Source organism: Rhea pennata, chromosome 9, assembly GCF_028389875.1.
Source record: "Rhea pennata isolate bPtePen1 chromosome 9, bPtePen1.pri, whole genome shotgun sequence".
NCBI classification, from domain to species: domain Eukaryota; kingdom Metazoa; phylum Chordata; class Aves; order Rheiformes; family Rheidae; genus Rhea; species Rhea pennata.
The window spans coordinates 11077316-11100330 of record NC_084671.1 but is presented as its reverse complement, the minus strand read 5'-3'; the positions used below and the strand labels follow the sequence as shown (position 1 = coordinate 11100330).

The following is a 23015-nucleotide window of genomic DNA, read 5'->3' as shown; positions in this document are numbered from 1 at the left end:
CTCAGAAAGGTGAGAAGTGATTTACATGCCCAAAATAAACCACTTAAGCCAATGAAATTTATAAAACCCAAAATAGTTTTATTTACCTTTCAGATTTTTGCCTTGACGAGACATTCTGCAAACATGCTAAGGCTACAAAATGTCCAAGTTGACAAACACATGCAATGCTGACCATTCAATAAGTCACAGCTATTATAGTAGCAACTGTGCCCACCTGGGCCACAGGTCCCATAAAACAGGGATGGTGTACAGTGATTCATGGTAATGTACTACACAGGACCCTGTAACCTGAGGTAGGTCTCTTTACAGTAAGAAAACAATGTCCTACACCAGTGTTACATCCTGATCAGCAAGAACCTGTTTAAAGTTCCAGAAGACTTGGAGTGGGGGACTGTTTCCTTAACAAGTGTGCAATAAAGAAACAGGAACTATTGATGTAATTTAACCTTAGTATATAAGTGAGCAGAGCAACAGGTTAGTGTCATCCACGCCAATGAAAGTCAACCTAAACCTCTGAGGAGCATCAGCAGATTCAAGATAAAGGAGGCAGTAAGCTGGAACAACTCTGAAAAGGCTTTCCTGCTAGCATACAGGTTACAATTTGAACCTTATGACTGATTTGTTATAGATCATTTCACAAACACTTAGATTCTGGTCACGTGTTAGATCAGCAAAGAGCTTAAGTTCTTTTGTATTAAAATAAACCGTAGTGATACAGTGAGAAATACTGTATCAGAAAACTGAGAAAATGAGGCCTTAACATGACCCAGAAATGGTTCTCTCCCCCAAACAACTCAATAGATCACCAAAACCCTGCTTCGGGAAAGCATCATGGGAGGCAGCAGCTGCTGCCATAGTGAACATTAGCAATGCTCCAAATAGTTTTTATAAATTACAATGCAATAGAGTTACACCACAGAGCTCTTCTCTGTGCTAGACAACAATGATGGGACAATAAAAGACACTATTGCAAAGCTTCACTTCCACTCAGACACACAGAAAATCTGGCACTAGGAAAAGATCAACTGTAAGAGACAAAATGGCGTCTGATACAGTCTGATAACAAAGCCAGATCTCTGGTACTGTAAACTGTACAAAAATGATAGAAAAGAATATGCACTGTTATTAATACAGTGCTTATTTTAATATAAAATAAACAGCTTACATTTCCACTGTAAATATAGGCTATATACAGAATTATGTATAGATATAGCTACATGTATAAAGCTTCATTATAGGCCTCTGATACATTTATAACTATGGCTCCCTGAGCCATTTGTAGAGTGCATTTAATAACAAAAAAAATTTAGTAATATGATTATGGAATAAATACAGTAATAAAACCATGAAGAATTCTTCTTCTGACAGGGTTTTAAAAACTCTGGCTTGACACATTGTGCTAAAAACTAAAAGATGAAAAGGCAATAATCTGCTTGGAGGAGAAAGAAGAGCAGCTGGCCTGCCACAGGCAGGGAGTGGAGCCCTCCAAAATAAAAGTGATTTTGCCCTGAATTTTAGCCCTTGACAGCAACCTTGTTCTCCGCAGCAGCAAACATAGCATAGAAGCGTGAGTTTTCATTGGCCAGAAGGGCAGACGGCGTGTCAAATTCCACTACCTAAAAAACAAACAAGGCAGGTAAAGTTCATTAGCAAAATCCAACATAAGATGTGTTCCCGCCCTTGGACTTGTGACACTGCAGTAGAGAAGCCAAAATATAGTGGACAACATCCTATGTTCATTTAGGAGTCTGGCTTCAGGCTGCAATAGGCTTTTATCCTGGAAAGCTATGCTGTTTTGGGGGAGTAAGAAATCTTGCTTTGGTTGTCTTGTAATTTTATTAGCATGTCAAGATTTTTTTTTTCAAATTTAAAATAAAGGAAGAAGCATGTTCTACTTAAAGAGCACTATGTCACTCTACAAATACACACGAGGACAACCAGGTTAAGAAATTCCCTCATTAGAAAATAATTCAATTCTTCTCCCTCTAGCCTTGGAAAACTGAAGATGGCTCCTGACTGGCTCCCAGCATCAACTAGAGTATGAAAAAGGATTAATGTTCCTAGTGTCATACCGATGCAAAAGTAAATTTGCCTCTCCTTATTACAGCATAGTAAGTCTATGCATGCCTGTCAAATACAAACAGCAAGAAAGCTCAGGCTATAACTGGCAAGAATGAGGGACATTCAGAACATCCAGACTGTATTTCAGAAAAATGCTTCCTGAGACAAAGTCTTGTTTAGATGTTACAACAGGCAGTAAGCCTTGTATAGCATACTATAGCTGGGATGCTTCAAACTAGATCAGACAAACATTAGGACTATCCAGTGGGAAGCAGCCTCCAGTGGCTCTGGCAAAGAGATTGAGGCAGATGCTATTTTCTTTTCTTCTCTGCCTTCTCTACCCTTAAGAAGCTTGCCAAATTTCCTACACTTGATTTTAACTGTTTATAGCCCCCATATGGAAGCCTGAAAAGGAGGGGAGAGATGTACTTCTCATATGTCTGTTTGATAGACATACTTCACAAAAACGACAGGAGACTGCCTCCAAGCCCCAGCAGAGGTGCTTGCATTATTAATCTACCAAAGGTGTTTTTAAAATTGTTTAAGAGATTCTCAAAGGTACATTTTTGTAGTGTAAATAAAATTTTGCCTTCTTTGATCTTGTCACAATGAGGTAATCATTGATTCTATTGGAGAAGTATTGCCAAAGATGTGAATGAATGCACATGATTTTCTATAGTACAATACCAGCTGTTTGTTTAGTTCAGCTTACACATATGGCACCACCAGATAGGCAGTGCCAGGAACCATAGCCACTAAATTTTTCTGCTTACCTGTCCCTGTGTTAGCACCATGATCCGATCGGAGCCCAGTACAGTATGCAGGCGATGAGCAATTGTTAGCATAGTACAGTCTGCAAATGCCTCTCTGATAGTCTCCTGAATCAGTAAATCAGTTTCTGTGTCCATAGCAGCTGTAGCTTCATCCAGTATCAAAATCTAAAAGCAGCATATAATCCTGCCTGTTACTCCATAGTAACTCTTTCCCTCCCTGAACATAAAAATATGCAAAGTGGGCAGAATTACCAAGACAGAGTTGCCACAACTGGCAGTTCTTATACCTGTAGTCAGAAAGGCAGTTTTTATAACACATCCTTTTAGTTTTCCTTATGTAATTGCCTTCCACAAAGTTACCTTATGGATCACACTTATACTTAACAATCACATCCTGCAGCCATTAGACATTTGGGTTCTAATCTGGGTCTCAAGCTTCTACCAACTTTTGGGTTTACATTCAGTAAAATTTGTATTTGAGATCAAGCTGCTGATAAACTAGTCTAACACTGCTTCAGTGGTGACAGTTCCTTCTAAAATTAGTCATTACTAATTAAGTTTAAGAGCTTTCTTAGTTTGGAAGGAATTAACTTTCCCCTCCAACTCAGATCTATATTGATTTGGACTATTGTCTTGACAAAGCTTTTTGGTGGTGTTGTCAAAGTTATGCTAGAATTGTTTTGGGCACCTACTACAGACAGAGTAAAACTAACTCCTGCTAAGCAGCCTGGCTTGTCCCATATTGGTCTTTAAAACAGATGCAGAGGGAACCTTAAAATATTATGGGGTACATTCTTAAGGGAAAAAAAAAAAAAAAAAAAAAAAAAAAAAAAAAAAAAAAAAAAAGATGGTTAATGCAGTATCCTGTCAAGTCTCAATCCAACTAAAAGACCTTTTTCACTGAAGTTATTATTTGGCTTCCACTCCTGAAACAATAAAAGCCTTTTTAACTTCACTGTCAGAGTGGTCCCAAATTCCACTTGGAAACTGTGTTTTAGTGGAACACCAAGCAGAAGGAAAAGTGCTTGGCTGACATTTACAAAAGGTAGAAAAAGGAAAGAATCTCATGGTCATCAGTATCAGGACAGATACTACACCTAAATCATAAGGCTTCTCTGACAATTATTAACACTAACAAGCAACACCTTTCTGATGGCAGGACATTACAGCAGCTGGTAGCTGGCTACTGAAGTACTAATGGCCTACTACACTTCTAAACCCTACACCCTTCTCTGAGTCGACCTAACTATTGGTGTGATTCCTCTGACACAAGGAATTTGGCACAGAGAACAGGCTTTGCTCATTCGATATCACCAGCTATTTCCTCCACCAAAAACTCACCTTGCAGCGACGCAGTAGAGCTCTAGCTATGCACAGCAACTGTCTTTCTCCAACTGAAAAGTTTTCCCCATTTTCCATCACTTCTGATTCAAGTTTCATGGGCAGCTGGGCAACCTGTGTGGAAAGCAGAGGGGAGCTTACAATATTGCACAGGTTTTCTGTATTTCCACAGCACGAGACAAATAATTGCTCTCCCTGTAAATCTGATTTTGCCCATGTTCCAAAATATCCATCTTGCTTTGTTGTCCATCTCACCCTTTCTCTGTTGGGTAAATTATTAGTAAATTAACGCCAGAGCAACAATACAACGTTAGACCTGCTCAGTCTTAAGTACAAAATATTCAATTGCTTTAGTAAAAAAGAAAACAAAAAAAGCCAACAACTTTCTCTTACTGAGAGCAAAGAGTGAACCTGGTCCCTGTAGAAATTACAGCCTACATTTTATAGCCACACATACATCCTTATGCCATTCAATTTGCAAAAAAGAAGAGTTGGAAATGTCATGACAGTGAGACTTGCTGCAGAGGGCAGATCTCTGTCCTCGCAAAGAAGAGATTTTAAGTTAAGTTTATACGTGCGTATGTACAGTTACAAATGTAAATACAGTGTGCACACCTGTCTACCTACCTATCAACAGAGGCAGATCCAGGAAAATAACTCTGAAATGTCACAGACCTTAGGAGTCCCTGTGAAAAAGTAATATCCTGCTACGCTAGATGCTGAAGAAGTACATACCAAGAATATGGTACTTTCTCCAAAAAGTTCACAATAACAGTATTAGAAAATTAAGCATAACCAATGAGGAGAAAAAAGCACAAATAATTTTATCTGAATGTCTCTGAAGTAGCTATCAATGAAACATACCTGTTTGAAAGCCAAGACAGAAACATGTCTTACAGGGCACATCATACTTACACATTCTTTCATGTGAGTCCTTTCCAAAGCATCCCAGATTTGTTCCTCACTGTACTGACTGAAAGGATCCAAGTTTGACCTAGAGGAGGAGGAAGAAAGCACAACCAGAATTTGGATTGGATCAGCAATGAATGGCAAAACTGCAGAGAGTGAGGGAGTGTATCCATATGGACAGCTCACATCTAGCTCACCACTAACAGAATTTCCTTGCCAAAAAAAAAAAAAAAAAATCAGATCTCCCCGTACACTAGGGTTAAAGCAGCCAAACAGCAGAGTAGAGAAACGGAAGACAAAGATGCAAAATTATCAAGCAAGCTTAAAGGAAATCAAAGGTTCCCTAGAGGATGATCACACCTAGTTCCGCATTGGGCCAGCTACACCATATACCTCTGCTTTTTTGGGGTCCAAAACCAAAGTGGAGAACAGAAGCAGATAACCCTCAAATGCCCATGTTCTATGCCCAAATTAACACATTTCACTAGGCAACTATTTGAGTTCAGTATGAGCTGGTAGCCCTCTTTGTCCTTCTCGTTATTATATGATCTCACTAACCTCACAGTGCCACTGAACAGCACAGGTTCCTGAGGAATTATTGAAAGTTTGCTACGAAGATCTGCTAAACCAATGTCATTTATTTTCACTCCATCAATTTTAATGTAGCCTCCAGACAGTTCAACCAAACGAAAGAGTGCCATTCCAAGAGAAGATTTCCCTAAAAATGAGGCAGGAAAAAAGATACTAGTCATAGCAGCCAATAGAGATGATACAGCATTTTAAAAGCACCAAAAGTAAGAAACATTAAAAGCATTTTAAAACATCATAAAGTTGATGGCAAACAATGTTGGTAAGTAATCCAAACAGGAAAAGGGGTTCAGCATTTAAACTTCTATGTCATATTAATTGCTCATTTCAAAACTCTACTTTGAAGCTGGTTTAAACCATCTCGCATACTAGCGTTTTTGATTCGTTACATCATAGACTTTCAAAACATCTTAGAGCCACATGTAGTTGACAGTATCCATAAAAACAACTTTGAGAAAGTCAGCTAAGTGCATCAAGCATACTGTAGATAGTGTTCTGTGGTGATTAACAGCTTGGGATATTAAGTATTATAAGCATATTAGCTCAGGCACAGCAGGATTTCCCTTTTCTTTAAATGAAAACTTGGGGTTTTTTTAATTGCTTATGAGGATCATGCTTGCATATATGTGTGCAAACAGAATCCATTACTGACAGACTGATGAACCATTTTTGGGCAGTTAACAATCAATTCAATCAATTCTTTCAGATACTCAGAGGAAAAACACTTAACTGCCCAGCTCTGTTACCACTCTGTAAAGGCAGTGATTTAACTCTACCAGTATTTAACCTCACCTGAGCCTGTCCGTCCCACAATGCCAACCTTTTCCTTTGGTCTGATGGTAAAAGACACTTTCTTCAACACTAGAGGGAGGTTCTCTCGATATCGCATCTCTGCATTTTCAAAAACAACTTCGCCTTCCTGTGGCCAGTCCAGAGGAGGAGTTTTATTCTTAATTCGAGCTGGAGCTTCCAAGGAAAGTGTCTTTAAAACAAAAGGAAAAGTCCACTTTCCAGTAAATGAAACACCAGAGGAAAAATTATCAGCTGCAGCTTTCAGCACAGGAGTTCTTCCCTGCAGATTCAGCCCACGGCAGTGTAATGGCAGTTTATGATGAGCAGTGTGGCTGGATGCTGGCCCAGTGAGTCAGAAGGGATTTCCCAATCTATTACTAGTTTGCTGTGTTACACTCATTACACTGCTATTCCCCTCCTTTTGCTGTGATGACAACACTGGCCTTCACAGCAATGTTTTTATGCAATACATTTTGAAAACTGTCTTAAGTCTATTATTTATGGGCATAGTTGTTTTGTGCAGGAGTTCCAAAGACTAAATGGCTTCTGGATGCACTATCTGCAGAATTTCTATGTCTCATTTGCTACACCATGCCACAGTCACGTCTCACGTCTGACAGGCATCTGCATGACATGGTGCATTTTCACAGCAGTTGTTTTGTATCACTGCTATCCCCCTTCTCTCCCTCATTGTCCCCTGTCCTGCTGGTTCATTGAGTCAGTTTAGCTCCTTGCACAGCTTGCTTTTGCAGTTACACTCTGACCTCGTTAGCACCACAGGACCATAGGTTCCTCATTAAGCAGTTCTCAGATTAAATGGGGGGGGGAGGAGCTTGAAAATCACACACACATCCATCTTCAGCTTATTTAAAAAGAGTCAAGGTCACTTTCCCATATTTAGCACCAGCAATTTCTGAGTAAAACAACAAATCTTAGCAAGAGATTAGCTTTGCACACCTACAAAGTAAGCATCTCCAGCTGTATCAGGCCCATCAACTCATTTATAGTCACTATAAAGGAACTAGCTTTTCTTAAGCATGAATCTCCTCATTCCACCATAGACATTTCTAACAGGTCAGATGAAATGCCCTCTGGAAGCACCCATTTCCTGCACTGACTGTAGAGAGAGCCTCTAATATCTAAAGTTAGAGACAGATTAATTGTATCCAAAGATCTGACAGAAACACTGATCCTTTACAACAATTCTCCAATTCTTTGAGCTTGGTGCTGACAATAGCAATCTCTGTGCTCACAGTGAAAGAAATCAAACCTAGGACATCGTGAGACAGAATATGAAGGGTGTTTTACTGTTCACTCACCCTTCATTTTAGAATCAAAGCAGTTTTACACTTTTTCATAATAAAATAACTGTCTAGAGACCAAAATAAGTAACACTTCCATGATTTTTCTTATTAAGCTACAATCACAGATGGCAAAAGAGCCTACTACTATAGATTTTGCCACCAAAGGCCTGAAAGTGGTAAACACTATTGCTGCAAAATGAGAGATACCAGGCAATATTTGCAAAACCACAAGTGTCACTTTGCATGGTCACCAAATCGTTTGTAAGTAGAAATTTTTTTCCCATAGATGACCACAGGAAGATTTCTTTTTCTTTTCTATTTTTAGGGGGCAGGTGGTAAAATTAAACTTATGTTTTATTCTCTATCAAACACACAGTCTAAAAAAAAAAAAAAAAAAGTCCAGATCCAGTACATGGCTTTCTTCCAACTAGATTTTCCCATGATACTAACTCTTTCCTTACCAAAGATAACTTTATTCACCAATATCCACTCGTGGACACACAAATCTTAGTCATGGAGAAAGGATTGCAGATAACCAGGTAACAATAACTTGCTATACAGTTAGCTTAGCACATTTATCATGTTCACAAACATAACATGCTAAGTCTTTCTATATAACATACAGAAATATGTTATAGTAGACAGCTGTGTGAAAAGAAGTAGATGCATCAAGAGGAATTGGAATTACACACAAAGCAAGTCAACAGTTAACTGTATTTAAGCAAAGTAGTTCCATTCAGTTTGGAATTAAGTGAAAGTGCCAAAACACAATTCTTTTATAGTAAAATACTGTATTTAATTCCCAGTTACTCCTTTCACACACAAACACCACTGTCTCTTGAGAATGTCCACAAACTTTCAATATCCATATTTAAGTTCTGTATTGTCAGGCAAATCCCTGTCAGCTTAGTTACCTACCAACTAACTCTTGTGCCATTAATCCTGTCAACTTCTATATACATACTTCATAGTACAAATCCACTCCACAGTGTTGCAAACACTTTTGCCTGTAGTTTAAGATCAGAAACATACTTTCTGTAGGGAGTAGACTAGAGCCAACTTCCTCTTTTACCTTATGCCAGCAACAAAAATAGCAACAAGAAATTTTACAACAGGCAATCAAATGTATCGTTGTCATACCTTGATGTAATGATCGATTCTTTCCACTGAGGTGAAGCGAGCTTCTGTTTCTGAAGCAAGTCTGACTGTAAACTGGAATAACCCTGTTAACTGGGGTGACAGGGAACAGACCGAAGTTTAGAGAGTTGTGATGGAATTTATCTAGTCTAATCAATACTTGATACTACTTGGATGCCTTGATGCAAAATAGTCTTTTTATTCAGTTTAAGTTGAAAGAGCTTTAAAATAATGATCATTTATGAATCATTTGGAAAGCCAACAGCTTAAAACGGTTTCCCACAAGAAACAGCTTAGAATATTGGTAACTTCAGTTTTGCAATTTCTCCTTATTACCACCAGGAGGCAGAAAAGGCCAAACAGCAGATTTAATTTGGGCATACGGAGCCCCAAAGTATAAAAAACCCACAGGGCTGGGATACTGGATATTGTGTGCTGTGTAGTTATATCACAAGCAATATGCCAGAACACATTAAGACATCAGCTTGGTAAATGTCTAATGGACCATGAATCTAAACTCCAGATATATCCAGGAAAAGTGTGCAACATGCTATGAAGAGCCTCACATGCTTCCTACTTCAGTATTTAGAAAGAGGCAGCTCCCCAAAATAATAACCTGAGGTACCTAGTTCCTCCTGATTTGTCACTGACCACTAGCTAAAGATTCTGACCCTGAACTGCTTTTTTCTCTCCCCATTTCCAAACATCTTTTTGCAAAATCTAACAGTATCCTTTTGCATTACAGTGCATTATGGAAAGTTTCATTGGGGTCTTCATTATTGTTAACTACATATTATACTCAGACATTATATATTACAATATATGGACAAACTCACCTGCACAGCATATGAGATAGCTAGCCCAGCATAGGCAGGAGGAATCTGGCCATGCATTAAGACAATCATAAGGCCAGTGGTTGTAATGAGAGCAATGCTGATAAAGTCCAGTCGTACAGCCAGCCAGCGCATCGCACAGCTGAACAGGTAAAATGGTGCCTGATTGTCATCTAGCAGCTCCTGATACCTGGAGTAAATACAGGAGATAGTAGTAGACTGCTACAAGCCTGAAACTCTGTTACAAATAGTAGAGCTGCTTTCATCCCTGCTCCAGTAACAGAATTTGGCTTGGGAAGTCAGTCTCTGGAAAAAGTCTCAAGTCAAGCCATAAATGTATTTAATGTATTTATGAACACTCTGAAATCCTGTAGGATATCTAGTTGTTTCAAACTCTGATAAATAAGTTTGTATACAACAAGTTATTAGAGGTGAATTAGAATTTAGAGACATTACAGACACTTTCATGACGCAACCTACACAAGATTTTCCCAAGGACATGCAACAGCTAGAAATTACTCCACACACAAAAGCAGCAGTGGAGTAGGAACACAACATGTGCTATTTTACACATAAGTGTAAAAGTAAAGTTATAGTAAACATGGTAGGACTAGTGACACTAATTAAAACACATTAATAACCTTATGATTTACAATCCTGACCTTGTGAAGCTGAGAAAGTACATTCAAAGGCAGAAGGCTTGGGAGATTTACAAAGCCAGCAAACTAGCTTTTCTGATCCTGCAACACAGTTTCACACCAGCCCCAGCAGCACAAGAGCCTGAAGGGCAGTAGTACCCTAGTATTTGCTATGCTAAGAGATTGCTATTTGCAACTCTGTAACCTTCTATGTAAGCTGCTGTGGCAGTTTTCCCCGTGTTCACATGCTATTGTTCTGATGACCTTGCACCTGCAAAACTCTGATATTGTTACGGCACATTCTCATGGGAAGCAACCATCACTGGCGGGAGAAACCTTTCACTTTCCTTCACTTCTGTTTTGCAAATTTGGTTTATACTAGAGAAAAATCAAGCACAATGTAGATAAGTCACTTAAACACTTGATAAATACTATTCAATTATACAGGTGCAGAGACCAAATGGCCCATCAATGCCAGGCTTAATAAGCATGCTCCCACAAATGCTAGTAGCATTCCATGCAGAAACAATCAAAACCAAGTATGAGCAGGTCCTGATGAAAAAGCGTATAGCACTAGGAGAAAACCATGACTAAAGAGCTGCCCTCATTTTAACTACCTGCTGCACTGCAGAGAACCCTCAGACAAGACCATTCATACGGGACCCTGCCACTGCTCTTCTAAGTTGGCCACTGGGGAGTTTTCTCTTTCCCTTCTCTCTCTCCCTCCATTTTTCCCCTAAAGTAACTCTCACCACTACAGTCAACGTATATGGTCAACTATAGACTCTGCTGATACATCTTTCTGCAAGTAAACCTCTCTCACACTGCTTTGTGCAGCACCGCTCTTAGCTGGCTATCTGGACTGACCTGTGCAGGAATTCTTGTCCTTTGTGATAGGCATGGATTGTGGACAGACCCTGTATGCTAGATGTAATGTGAGACAGAAACGGAGATTGTGTGATGTTGTCCAGACGCTTCAGCTCTCGAATAAAGACTCTGAAAGGAAAGAAACAGTTTTAAGTAACATGTACAACTGTCACGTGCAATCAATATATTGATGCGTGTATACTTGAAGAACTGCATATCCCTACTGACAGGTCAAAGCATCTCTACTGTTAGAGCAGTTGGTACACTTACCTAGACACGACATGCAGAACCGTGAAAAGGACAATGAGGGGCCCCACTGCCACCAGAAACCAGGGGAAAACTCCAGAAATCACCCCCACACAGAAGAACACAAGGATGACATTCTGGATGAACATTTCAGCTTGAAATGGCAAACGAACGTCAACTGGAAAAGGTGAAAGGAAAAGAGGGATAGTCTTCAGAATAGACAGCTAGAACAACCTAGAGTAATTCAGTCTTACAGCATAACATCACTGACAAGGACAGTAGCTCCCCATAGCTTATTTAGCTGTGAGATGTATATCATCATTAGAGGTGTTTGTATCTTCTGAAATGCTAGTGATATTTCTAATTATGCCCATTTGCAAGAAATAGCACTGATGCCATTCTGACCTGATTACCAGCTTTACTGTGCATCAGCTTCACCCTGACACTCTAAGTTCCCCTCTGCATTAGCTGCTAAGAGTCTTTATGCAGCCTATAGCCATGAAAGCATATTTCTTCAAGAGAAGAGTTAAACTTGGGATATCAGCTGCTTCTTACAAGTGTAACCCTGGTTTGCTCCAATTTCTGCTTTGTCTATTTGAAATAAATGCTTGCATAGATACAGGGTAGCTTCAACCCAACAGTAAGATTGTAGCGCATTAGGGAATTAACCAGGTCTGCATGTGGGACTGTCTACCAACATCGTGAGAGACCTACCTTCATCCATATCTTTGGAAAATCTGTTGAGAATCCTTCCAGTTGGTGTAGTGTCAAAGAACTTCATGGGGCTACGCAGAATCCGTCGGAAGAGCTCATCGTGTAGCCTTGAGGATGCTCTGAGTGTTCCCTGGTAGCACAACAAACATTACAGTATTACCACAGGGTGTTTGTCTCCCACATTTGCCTTCATATCACTGCCCCTCCACTGGGCAACAGAACATTCCACTGATATTCTCTCTTGAACCATAAGTATAGCTTTTTTTCTTGCATTCTGAGCTTCCAACCAGTGGAAGGAAGCTATTAATTCAAACAGATGTTTAACAGTAAACATGACGCAGCCCCAAGAGATGACTTGATGGAAATCTTGCAAACCACAATCTGACTTCCTCAGGTTCTGAAATCTCTGTGAAATGATTCAGTGAACCACCACCGTGACAGCAGTTCTATATATGCAGAAACTGGGGGGAAGGGGGAGAGAGAGAATAGAGGAAAACCAGTAAGAAGTGCTGGCACCTACCTTTACAAAGACAACACCACGAACAGCTTTCAGGATCAACATGACTGCCATAGATAGAGCATAGATGCCAGCATAGTAATGCATGTGAGGGTTATCTTTCATACTGTTGCTTACAATAGTGTCATTTCCCAAAGTTACAGTGGTGTTCTGTGGGAAATTCAAGGATTTAGTGGTTAAGACAAGGATTAAACATGTACTCTTTCATACATAGTGGAATTTAACTGTTGTGCTCACATTATTTTTGATATTTCTTTAAAGTAAGCTCTTTACTTTTTAATTTATGCATGAAAATCTGTTGCCATTCAGGAGTAACAGAATCCCAAAACATTCCAAATTTGAAATCTTCTTGCAGTCCCTCAGAGAAGGGTGGTCTGCTATTCCCAGGCACTAACCAGGTCTCGTTAGAGCCATTTTTCTGTCTGTGTACGCTTTGTTGATGTGACTTCTCACCTGAGTTTCAACGAGTCTCACACTGTGCCTCATTATGCTAGCTACTACATAGACCCTAGAGGAAACTCCACTCTTGACTTAGGCACATAGTCCCTATCATGTTTAATGCAGCTTTGCACACAAGTTCAGTATTTAAGAGCACAGAGACCTTTCTCCACTGTTAGCTAAATCAGCTAACATTTGCACTCTTGTACTTTGGTATATTAGACTCATCCTACTTTCCATCAAAGATCTATGTGATATTAGGGGAATTTCAGAATGGCTGTCAAATCACAAGTATTCCTTTCCTAAGGGACTAGCACTCCTATAAAAGGGTATCCCTGTCTCATGCTCACAGCACTCTGAACCCAGTGCAGCCCCTATTGTTTTCAAGGGTTGGGAAGCTTTTCTCCCACAAAACATTGCAGGCTATTTTGAGAACTGATTTCACCAGGCATCTTTTACAGAAGACGTCCCCCAAGTGGCAGGTGCTGGCTAGAATGTTTTTGACACACAGCAGGATAGTAGGAAGATGCCAGAACTCCAAAGATCTTCTCAGAGCTGCATTAATATATGACATGACTTTATTTCAATTATTCATACAACACTAATCCACAGCAGATCAGTGCAGACCTGATGTGGCTCCAACTCTTCAAACTGCCATTAAGAACATACTAATTCTAATCACCTCCTTCATTAATTCATTAGCCAGCTGGTTACTTAGAGTGATTACATAGCATTTTTTTCCTGAAACAGTATCAGCTATTAAATCAGCCTTCTCCATTTACATAGAAATTGCCAGTAAAGTCAGATCTGTGCCATCTCTGACTCTGTATTCTGCCTTTAAATAGTGCCAGCAATCAGACACTGCAAAAACAGAAGGTGCAAAATTTCCACAGTATATGGATGTGGGACAAGATATGATCTTTATTGTAGAGCTTATTGTAGTCAGAAATAGTTGAAATCCCAAAGCACATTTTTTTCATTTTCCAAAATTCTTGTATGAACTGTAAAAACTCTGGACTCTTAATATTCATATTGACTGCTCGATCCCTCTTTAAACTGTATTTCAGGTAAGTCATTTTTTCACTTAACAATCATGTCAGATCATCTGGTATAATTTATCTTTCTCAGCTCCATACCATTCATATCCATTGAACAGAACCATGCTTTTCCAGTATACATTTCAACGTTCCATGAATATTTCAAAAAGCTTTCCCTAGCAGGGATACTTGACTTACAGATTTGTAGTCCTCAGCCTTTTTCCTAGAATATCTTTGAAAATACTATGGCAATAGGCACTCTCTTCCTGCAGTTGCTGTGGTATCAACAGCTCCCTAAAAGATCACTATATTTGATTCCTAACCTTCCATTTCATGCCTATTATTTCTTGTGCTCTTCTAACAGTGCCAGATACTTGCATGCCACCATTCGTGTTTCACAGGACAATTCACTCTGGACGTGTTGTGCGCTGTCTCCTTATCAAACACTGTTCCATAATTCTCTTCACTGGAACATTGTTACACATTATCATCCCCTCTCTCTTTTATTCTTCTTTTTAATCCTTCAGTATATTTAAGGATCCCATTGTTTATTTAAGCATTGCTGCCTATCTGTGCTTTATTATCCCTTCTCTGAGGGTTTTTTTCCTTTAATTCTGTTGAATTTTGATCTTTAAATGCTACAAAACTCACAATCAAAGCTCCTAAAGGGAGAAAAATCCCAAAGCATCCCAGATCATTATATTCTTTAAAGGAACTCCCACAAGTCATTTAACTTACAGTCACATACTTTGACAAGAAAGACTATCCTGTTAGATGTAAAGTCACATTCAAATAAAAGCAATCACTAAAATTAGTAATTCCTCTGCAGCTTGTTGGCTCCTTTTACATTTTCCCTTCCTTTTCTTAGACTAACCAAGACAAAGAACAAGAGGGCAGTATAAGACTACTTGAGCTGTTATATCTTTCTTTTAAATGGAGCTCTCAGTTCTTGGAAATAACTTCTCTCTGGTGAGACTACCTCTTGGGGAGTTTTGTAACTTGCTTACATTAGGAAGAACCATTTATTCCCATAGGATTGCTCAGGATTACTATCAGTGAGAAATCCCCCTGTCCCTTATGTGTAAGGATAAAAATGCTATTAATCTTACTCCACTGCCTTGCTTGATCCAGAAACTCAGCCACCAGTTGCTAAAAGCTGTGCTGCCCACATTCAGCACAAAGAGTGCCATGATGATGAGAAAAGCAAAAGGACCTCCAGCTGCCTGAATGTAGATACCGTAAACAGACCAAGGGACAGAGCCTTTGCCCTTCTCTTCCAGCTGCACCAATTGGCCTGTGAAACAAGAGAAGGAAGAAGTGAGTAAAGAAAAGCCATACCATGAAACTTCCGCAAGTTTGAGAACATTTGAGGAATTTTCACACTCTGTAGGATAGTTTCAAAAACCCAGCCATTATTTAACTGAGTTCAATGGGTCAGATAGTTTTGCAAAAAGTCACATTGCACCATTAGTCATTTGCATCTTAGTAGGACTGAAAAAGTTTGGTCAACACAGACTCAAATATTAGGCTGGTATCATCCTCACCACTGCTTCTTTTAATCCTACCAAAGTTTAAAGTTAACATTAAATAGAGAATACCCAAACAGAGGTCAGACCTTCATATTCTTCATACAAAAATGACATGGTCTCCCCGGGACTCTGCCAGTGCTAAGCTGTATACTCTGCCCTCTTGGGATAGAAGGGAAAGGTGGTGTGGGTGACAGGGTACTAAAAGTTCCTTTGTGCTTATGGTATCTGACCTGTGCTAGCCTCACTAAAAACATCATATAAGCACTCATGTTTACTGAATACTCTCCGATCACTGCTTGTGTGCCATCAATCACACTGGGCAACCAGGACTTCAGACAGCTTTTGAAACTTCAGAAGCACATTCACAACACACTTGGAAAGCAAAAGTTTTGAACTTAATTGGGGTATAAGGTAATCACAGCCACAAATCTGATTACACAGTTACCCTCTTCCTTCTTCACAACTTTTTCCTTCTTCATAGACCCTGCTTTGGTACTTTTATCCTGGGGTCTTTTCAGTGAACTGTTTGTGTTCTTCTTTATATTAATCTGTTAAAAAAAAAAAAAAAAAAGCACTAAGCATACTAGAATATATATATATTTTTTAAACATATTCACATTTGAACAGAAACTTTTATAAGCTGCCTTCTCAGGAAGACAAATGCTCTCAATAGCTTAGCATTTGTATGAAGGACGATACTCCTCCGCCTGTTAGAGATGACTGCCAGCCCCGGTGGATTAAATTCTCATCTTCTATTGACCTGAACTGCTATCAGTATGTACTGGCAGTGTTGTCAGGTAATTCTAGGGTCAGTGACACTGTGCATGTACTGGTTGAAGGAATGCCGCTGCCAACGTAAAGATTTAATCATCCTTTGCAGTAATAAACAATTTTATTAACAGTGTTTTTTTTCTGCCCATATACACACCCTAGAACTCCTCTCAGGAAACCTCATATGAAATGTTTCTCTCTTCCAAAATTTAACTGTTACTGTTCCAAAAAGAGCTCAAGTAGTATATAAAGAGTCGTTAACTTAGACTTCCAGAAATAAAACATCCAAACACTAAATGGCGCCCACAATTACTGTTCTAAACTTAGTCATCTTCCCACAAATGGAAATTACTATCTGTTCATCAACTATCTAGATCAATTTACTGAACTCCCCTATACACTGTCTTCCCATCCTCTACGTCAGGAAGGGAGATCTTAACACACGGCAAACTACAGAGCATCTAACTTCAATATACCTTTCTTAGTCATCAAAAAAGCAGCAAATTCACTAACTCCAAAAAATATCCTCAGGAAACGAGCAGAGAAAAGGAGGGAAAATTAAATTGCTGAAATTTTAAAGGCATGTCCTATTGATTGGTTCTTGTTATTTTATAGTTCATTTACATTTTTTTGTAAACATGAAAGGATGATCCACTGACTAAAATATAAATCCAAGTTAGGATTTAGAGCAATTGCTTCAAGCAGTCTCAAGCAACAAGATTTTTTCCCAAAACTCCAAGAAACAAAGCATTTTCGGAGTTACATTTCCAACATTCAAATAAATTTTGGACAAGTTGCGTCATTTTTGCTGTGCCTCAGTAATCACGTGCTATGTGAAAGAGAAGTAAAGATCCAGAAAGAAAAGTTGGACAAAGGTTGGATTATCTCTGAGCCAATTTGGAGGCAAGTTAAAATGAGGTGTATACAGAAAGAGTGGAGAAACTTTCTGCTCTGAGCATCACCAGGGAAAATAATACATTTTATTTCATATTCATTTCAGCTCACAAGCAAAGTTGATATCTCTATCGTACATCCCTCAAATACAAACTACAAAATAGGAAGTGCTAATAAAGCACAGAATATTCCATAGAAAATCTATGGGTCAGATCAACACAGGAAGTCATTTTCCAGTCTTCTTCAAACTACATCATTTGGTTTATCTCATTAGAAAAGTTAGAGAACTTTAAAATGTAAAAACAAGTACCTCAATATGTGGTGTTTCTCCCAGCTGTAGGTTATTAAAAATGGTTGCATAGTCACCATTTAAATTCATCAGTTCCTCGTGACTTCCTCGCTCAGTAATGCAGCCTTCTTTCATGAAAATCACCTCATCACAATCAACAAGATACTAGAGAAAATAGCAGTGAGAATAAGCCTTTATTATGTCCAGTAATTGGATACATACCCACCTGAGCTTTTTTCCATAACTTAAAGACATTTGGTGGTGTGGAGTAAGATGAAGTAACAAACCTTTGAGGTACAGTTTTGTTTTGTTTTAATATATTTATCCGTTTCTTTTTTTAAAGGTCCTGCATTGACTAGAGTACCATGATTACTCTCACTCTATATGCACAAAAATTGTGTGTTCTATCACAGACAATCTATTATGGAAGACAGAATTTAGGATATTTAAATTCTGCAAATCCTGATATACCGATTAGTATTATTTCTGTGCACAAAATACAGCAAAAAAATCCCAGAATACATCACTGATATCAAATCTAAGCATTTTCTGATGTGATAAACCAACTTTATGGCAAGAAATGTTTTAGAACAAGGTATCTGTATTTCTGGTAAGTTTTCTTTAGCTAAGTACTACCAGTACCCATCAGCCAAGTACACACCAGTATCAGCTAAAGAATCAGATTGTGCTCTGTGCATACTTGCAAACCTAGTTTGTTAATCTAAATCATATATCCTAGAGAAACAAGGTTGTGCTGTAACAGGTCAGAACATGGAGTCTTTTGTATGAAAAGAATTGACTAAAATAGCATTTCAGGAAACTCTAAGTATGAGAGATGTTGTACCTGAAGCTGATGAGTGATGAAAAGGACAGTCTTTGACTTCAGGTGCTTCCTTATTGCACTGTTAAAAATATGATTTCCTACGTGAGCATCTAAGGCACTAAGAGGATCATCAAGGATATAAATGCTCCTATCACTGTACAGTGCTCGAGCCAGACTGATTCTCTGACGCTGTCCTCCACTCAGGTTAGCCCCTCGTTCACCAATCTGCACAGATATAAACCCATTATTTTGGTTTTACAAGACCATGCAGCACAAAAAAAAAAAAAAAAAAAAAAAAAAAAGCTTGTGAGGTGACTGAAATGTGAAAAATGTGAAACAGATCATACAACACTACATGCATTCTATAGCCTTAAGCATCCACTTCTTTGTGAAATGTATTATACAATCAACAAACTGAAGGCTAATATGCTTCAAATATGACAGTATTTCTTTGCTTATTTTACTTATTGTATTAACACAGTCATGTTTTTCTTAGCTATTTTAAATCAAGTTCAAATTGGGCCTGTAAAAGCAACTAAATTTATGACACAATGAAAAATTCCTAAACTATCAACTTCCAAATCAAAAACATGACACAGCTCAGTTTCAGTAGTCCAGGCCTACACTGATAAGCTCAGGAAGTTGCAATATCACATTCAGAGCTTGGCTTATATGCATACCAGACTGATGTTCCCCTCATCCCAGTCTGGTTTGCCAAGCCAAAATCCTACATTTCTCTATCCACTAATTAATTTATTACAAACAAAATCTGTACCTCTGTCAGGTCCCCATTTGGAAGGATGGCGAGGTCAGGTCTCAGACAGCAACCATTCAACACAGTATTATATCTAAGGAAAAGGAGGTAGATCAACAGTAAGGGTTCCCCCTCACCCCCACAAGGTGCCTAGCTAACACATCATCATTTCACTTTTTACATAAACATTAGACATTCCCACAGCCTAAAGCAGATGATCCGCTTTGGATTCCCAAGAAACTGAGGACAGCAATTCATTATCTACTTCTGAAGTACCGTGTAGGTAAGGAGGCAAATTCTTTCCAGCGATAACCAGCATAGACCCCAGGGAAGGCCCCCACTGGGAAAGGGCCACATAAAGTGTTAGCACATGGCAAGCAGCAGTTGTTGTGTTTAGAAACGGCGATGCAAGAGCAACTAGCACTTCAGTGTTGCTCTGCAGTAGCTGTTAGAGAGGTCAGACAGTACTGCAACATGAGCTATAGCCCCCACTGAAAACAAATGATAACAGAAGCACTGACAGCCATCAGCCAGACTGACCACAAATAGGAGAGTAGGCTCTTAAAGGAAACTCATTTAAGTATTAAAGACAGACTCTAAAGTAGCAAACTACATTAAATTTTCCCACACTTGGGTCAAGAATTACTAAATTGTCACAAAAATCAAATCGTTCGAACAAACCTTTCTTCATCATATTCCTTTCCAAAGAGAATGTTGTCTCTAAGTGTCGCATTGAGAATCCAGGCCTGCTGGGCCACATAAGCAAATGTTCCACTTACTGCAATGCTACCCTCCAGTAGGGTCATCTGCAATAAAAGAAAAAACTTTAAAATTATGTCATTCCATGTTTAGAATAGCCTTTCTTCTACAGGATACAATGGGAATGAACTCACTTTTCCAAAATAAGTGAAATAGGAAAGAACAGCATGGCAAGTCAAAACAGAATTTCTCACCTGTCCTAAAATAGCGGAAATAAGTGAAGTTTTTCCACTCCCCACACTACCACAAATTCCAACAAGTTTTCCCTAGACAGGAAAGAAAAAAGAAAAGTTATTATGGTACTCATTACTTACATTCCCCATCCTGTTCAGAATTTGGACAATCTACAGTACCTCAGAGGGGACAGCAACACATTAATGCCAGCTGAAAAAAAGGCACATCAAATTGAAAAAGAAAAAAAGACTGAATCAATATGTTAACTCAAGAAAAATAAACAGTGAACACTATCCCATTACAGGCTAAAACTGAACGAACAACACAGGTGAAAAGCAGTATGTTTTAAGATCAGTTTTCTTTGATGGGGCACGGGACAGCTCCCAGAGAATGCTGCACTCGGCCTAAAGCACCAAGGCCTGTCTTAACAGAAGACACTGAGCTGTTTCCAAGAACTTCGTCCAAAAGCAGACTTTCCACTGCCTTCAGTGGGTGAGAGCTCCAAACAACTCCCCGCCCAAAGCCTTCTCCCAAACCCTCCCCTCCAAAAAACTCCCCCTCTCCACCATTTCCCCCCCCCCACACACACACACCAAAAAGTATCTACAAGTATCTTGGTAGCTGCATGGATTGTATTAGTACAGTATCCAAGTACCAGACTGTAATACTGTTTTATTAAGAAAAAGATGGAATGTATTAAATGTAACGCTTTTTCTTCAACATTTTACATGCTTTACTCATCTTGAAATGAGGACTCCAGCTGCTTTTAATTTCTTGAAAATCCCTCTGTATCATTCTATTATACACAGATTCTCAGGGAGAAATTAACTACACATTCTTCAATTAAAATCTACTTTTATGTTCCATTAGAACACCCAATCACTAAAATGTTCATCCAGAGTATGGATGAAAGCCCACAAAACTATTAAATTGTTGCAGAAATAAAACTTCTACTGATATCTCCGTTGTCCCACTAATTCTTTAAGTTCCGTGGTCATACACTGTATTGAGTGATACAAACAGCAAAATCCCCAGTTAAATGCAACAGGATGACAGCTATATGTCCTACAGTGCTTCACAGGCTGTTTGCAGGAACTGTTTGCTAAAAACCAGCACTGTTGTTCACATCAAGATCAGGTACCACACCCTAGCTACTACCGCTGCCATGGATATTACAGAAGTGTACAAAGAGCAATATCACAGAATCACAGAGAGGGTAAGGTTGGAAGGGACTTCTGGAGATCATCTAGTCCAACCTCCCTGCTCAAGCAGGGTCACCTACAGCATGCTGTGATTGCATCCAGGAGGGCCTTGAATATCTCCACAGAAGGAGACTCCACAACCTCTCTAGGCAACCTGTTCGAGTGCTCTGTCATTCTCACAGGGAAGAAATTCCCCCTCACGTTCAGGCAGAACTGCCTGAGCTTCAATTTGTACCTGTTGCCTCTTGTCCTGCCGCTTGGCACTACTGAAAAGAGTTCAGCCCCATCCTCTTGACGCCCTCCCTTCAGGTAGCTATACACATTGATAAGATCCCCTCTCAGTCTTCTCTTCTCAAGGCTAACCAGGTCCAGCTCTCGCAGCCGTTCCTCATAGGAGAGATGTACTAGTCCTCTAATCATCTTCGTAGCCCTACGCTGGACTCTATTTTGTAGCTCCATGTCTCTCTTGTACTTGGGAGCCCAAAACTGGATGCAGTACTTGAGATGAGGCCTCACCATGGCTGAGCAGAGGGGCAGGATCGCCTCCCTTGACTCTTCTTCCTAATGCAGCCCAGGATACCATCGGCTTTCCTGGCCACAAGAGCACATCACTGGCTCACAGTCAACTTGTTTTCCACCAGCACTCCCAGGTCCTTCTCTGCAGAGCTGCTTTCCAGCAGGTCAGCCCTCAGCCTGTACTGGTACACGGGGCTATTCCTCCCTAGGTGCAGGACCCTGCACTTGCCCTTGTTGAACGTCATGAGGTTCCTCTCCACCCAGCTCTCGAGCCTGTCCAGATCTCTCTGAATGGCAACATAGCCCTCAGGTGTATCAGCCACTAATATGCTCCAGTGTATCAGCCAATATGCTGTGCTTCATGCAAAAATACACAGTTCTCTATTCCAAGGGACAGACAGGAAAAAAAATCTTTTGAGAGCCCAGATTAATTTCTCCTCTCTTTGCTTACCTTTTCTATCTCCAAGTCAATGTTGTAGAGAGTCCTCTGAAGCCGAAGATTAACCAGGTGGATGATTTTGTTCTCCTCTTCAGGGCTAGGATGGTCATCATTGTCCACTAGAAGATGCCCCTTCTGCTCTGCCAGCACAGCTTGCTGTCCCTCGTTCTGCAGCTTCATTTTCTCTTTCTTGCCCTTCAGGACTTTCTTGTCTTTTTTCACTTTGGGGGTCAACTTTGGTGAGCTCTGGATGCTGGCATGGGAGAAGTCCCAAGCCAAGGTAGCATTTTTCACCTCTATCGCGGTGTGAGGATTGGCTGGTTTTTTCTTTATCATATGAACCTCTTCCATTAGAAATAAACTCTGATAGGAGTTGTGAGAGAGGTGTAAAGATGAGACACCTGGTCAAGACTGGGAGACAAGCCTACGGCACACTCACGCAGCAAAACACATCAGGCTATACAGTGGGAGGAAGCTGAAGAGCAAAAGGTAGCTCATTAGTGTAAACTAACTCCAGGCCTGCTAAGTGGCCTGGGTATTCCTGGATGTGGTGGAAGCACTTAGATACAGTAAGATTTTTAGAGAATTGCAATATTCTGGATGGGAGAGGCTTATTCTTGTAACACTGTTTGTGATTCCGGCTCTGTAATTTCCAGGCACAAGATACATG

General features: G+C 39.7%; 1 protein-coding gene across 6 annotated transcripts in view; it reads right to left on the bottom strand.

Annotated features, from left to right (window-relative positions):
* ABCC5 (ATP binding cassette subfamily C member 5) overlaps positions 1-23015 on the bottom strand; it is a 79258-nt gene that overhangs the window by 29249 nt on the left and 26994 nt on the right. For 5 of the 6 annotated variants that reach the window (XM_062582759.1, XM_062582749.1, XM_062582750.1 and 2 more), the window contains 20 exons: positions 22358-22708; positions 20209-20280; positions 19937-20061; positions 19277-19349; positions 18523-18726; positions 17700-17843; positions 16170-16272; positions 15305-15489; positions 12724-12870; positions 12204-12333; positions 11514-11667; positions 11244-11372; positions 9742-9928; positions 8909-8998; positions 6465-6654; positions 5643-5802; positions 5091-5169; positions 4176-4289; positions 2835-2999; positions 1533-1616 (listed from right to left, as the gene is read on the bottom strand). In XM_062582759.1, the coding sequence (XP_062438743.1) occupies positions 1533-1616; positions 2835-2999; positions 4176-4289; positions 5091-5169; positions 5643-5802; positions 6465-6654; positions 8909-8998; positions 9742-9928; positions 11244-11372; positions 11514-11667; positions 12204-12333; positions 12724-12870; positions 15305-15489; positions 16170-16272; positions 17700-17843; positions 18523-18726; positions 19277-19349; positions 19937-20061; positions 20209-20280; positions 22358-22708 (2886 nt within the window). Of the gene's footprint in view, positions 1-1532; positions 1617-2834; positions 3000-4175; positions 4290-5090; positions 5170-5642; positions 5803-6464; positions 6655-8908; positions 8999-9741; positions 9929-11243; positions 11373-11513; positions 11668-12203; positions 12334-12723; positions 12871-15304; positions 15490-16169; positions 16273-17699; positions 17844-18522; positions 18727-19276; positions 19350-19936; positions 20062-20208; positions 20281-22357; positions 22709-22773; positions 22821-23015 lie in introns of those variants that run through there. The other variant, XM_062582754.1, reaches the window with a different exon arrangement.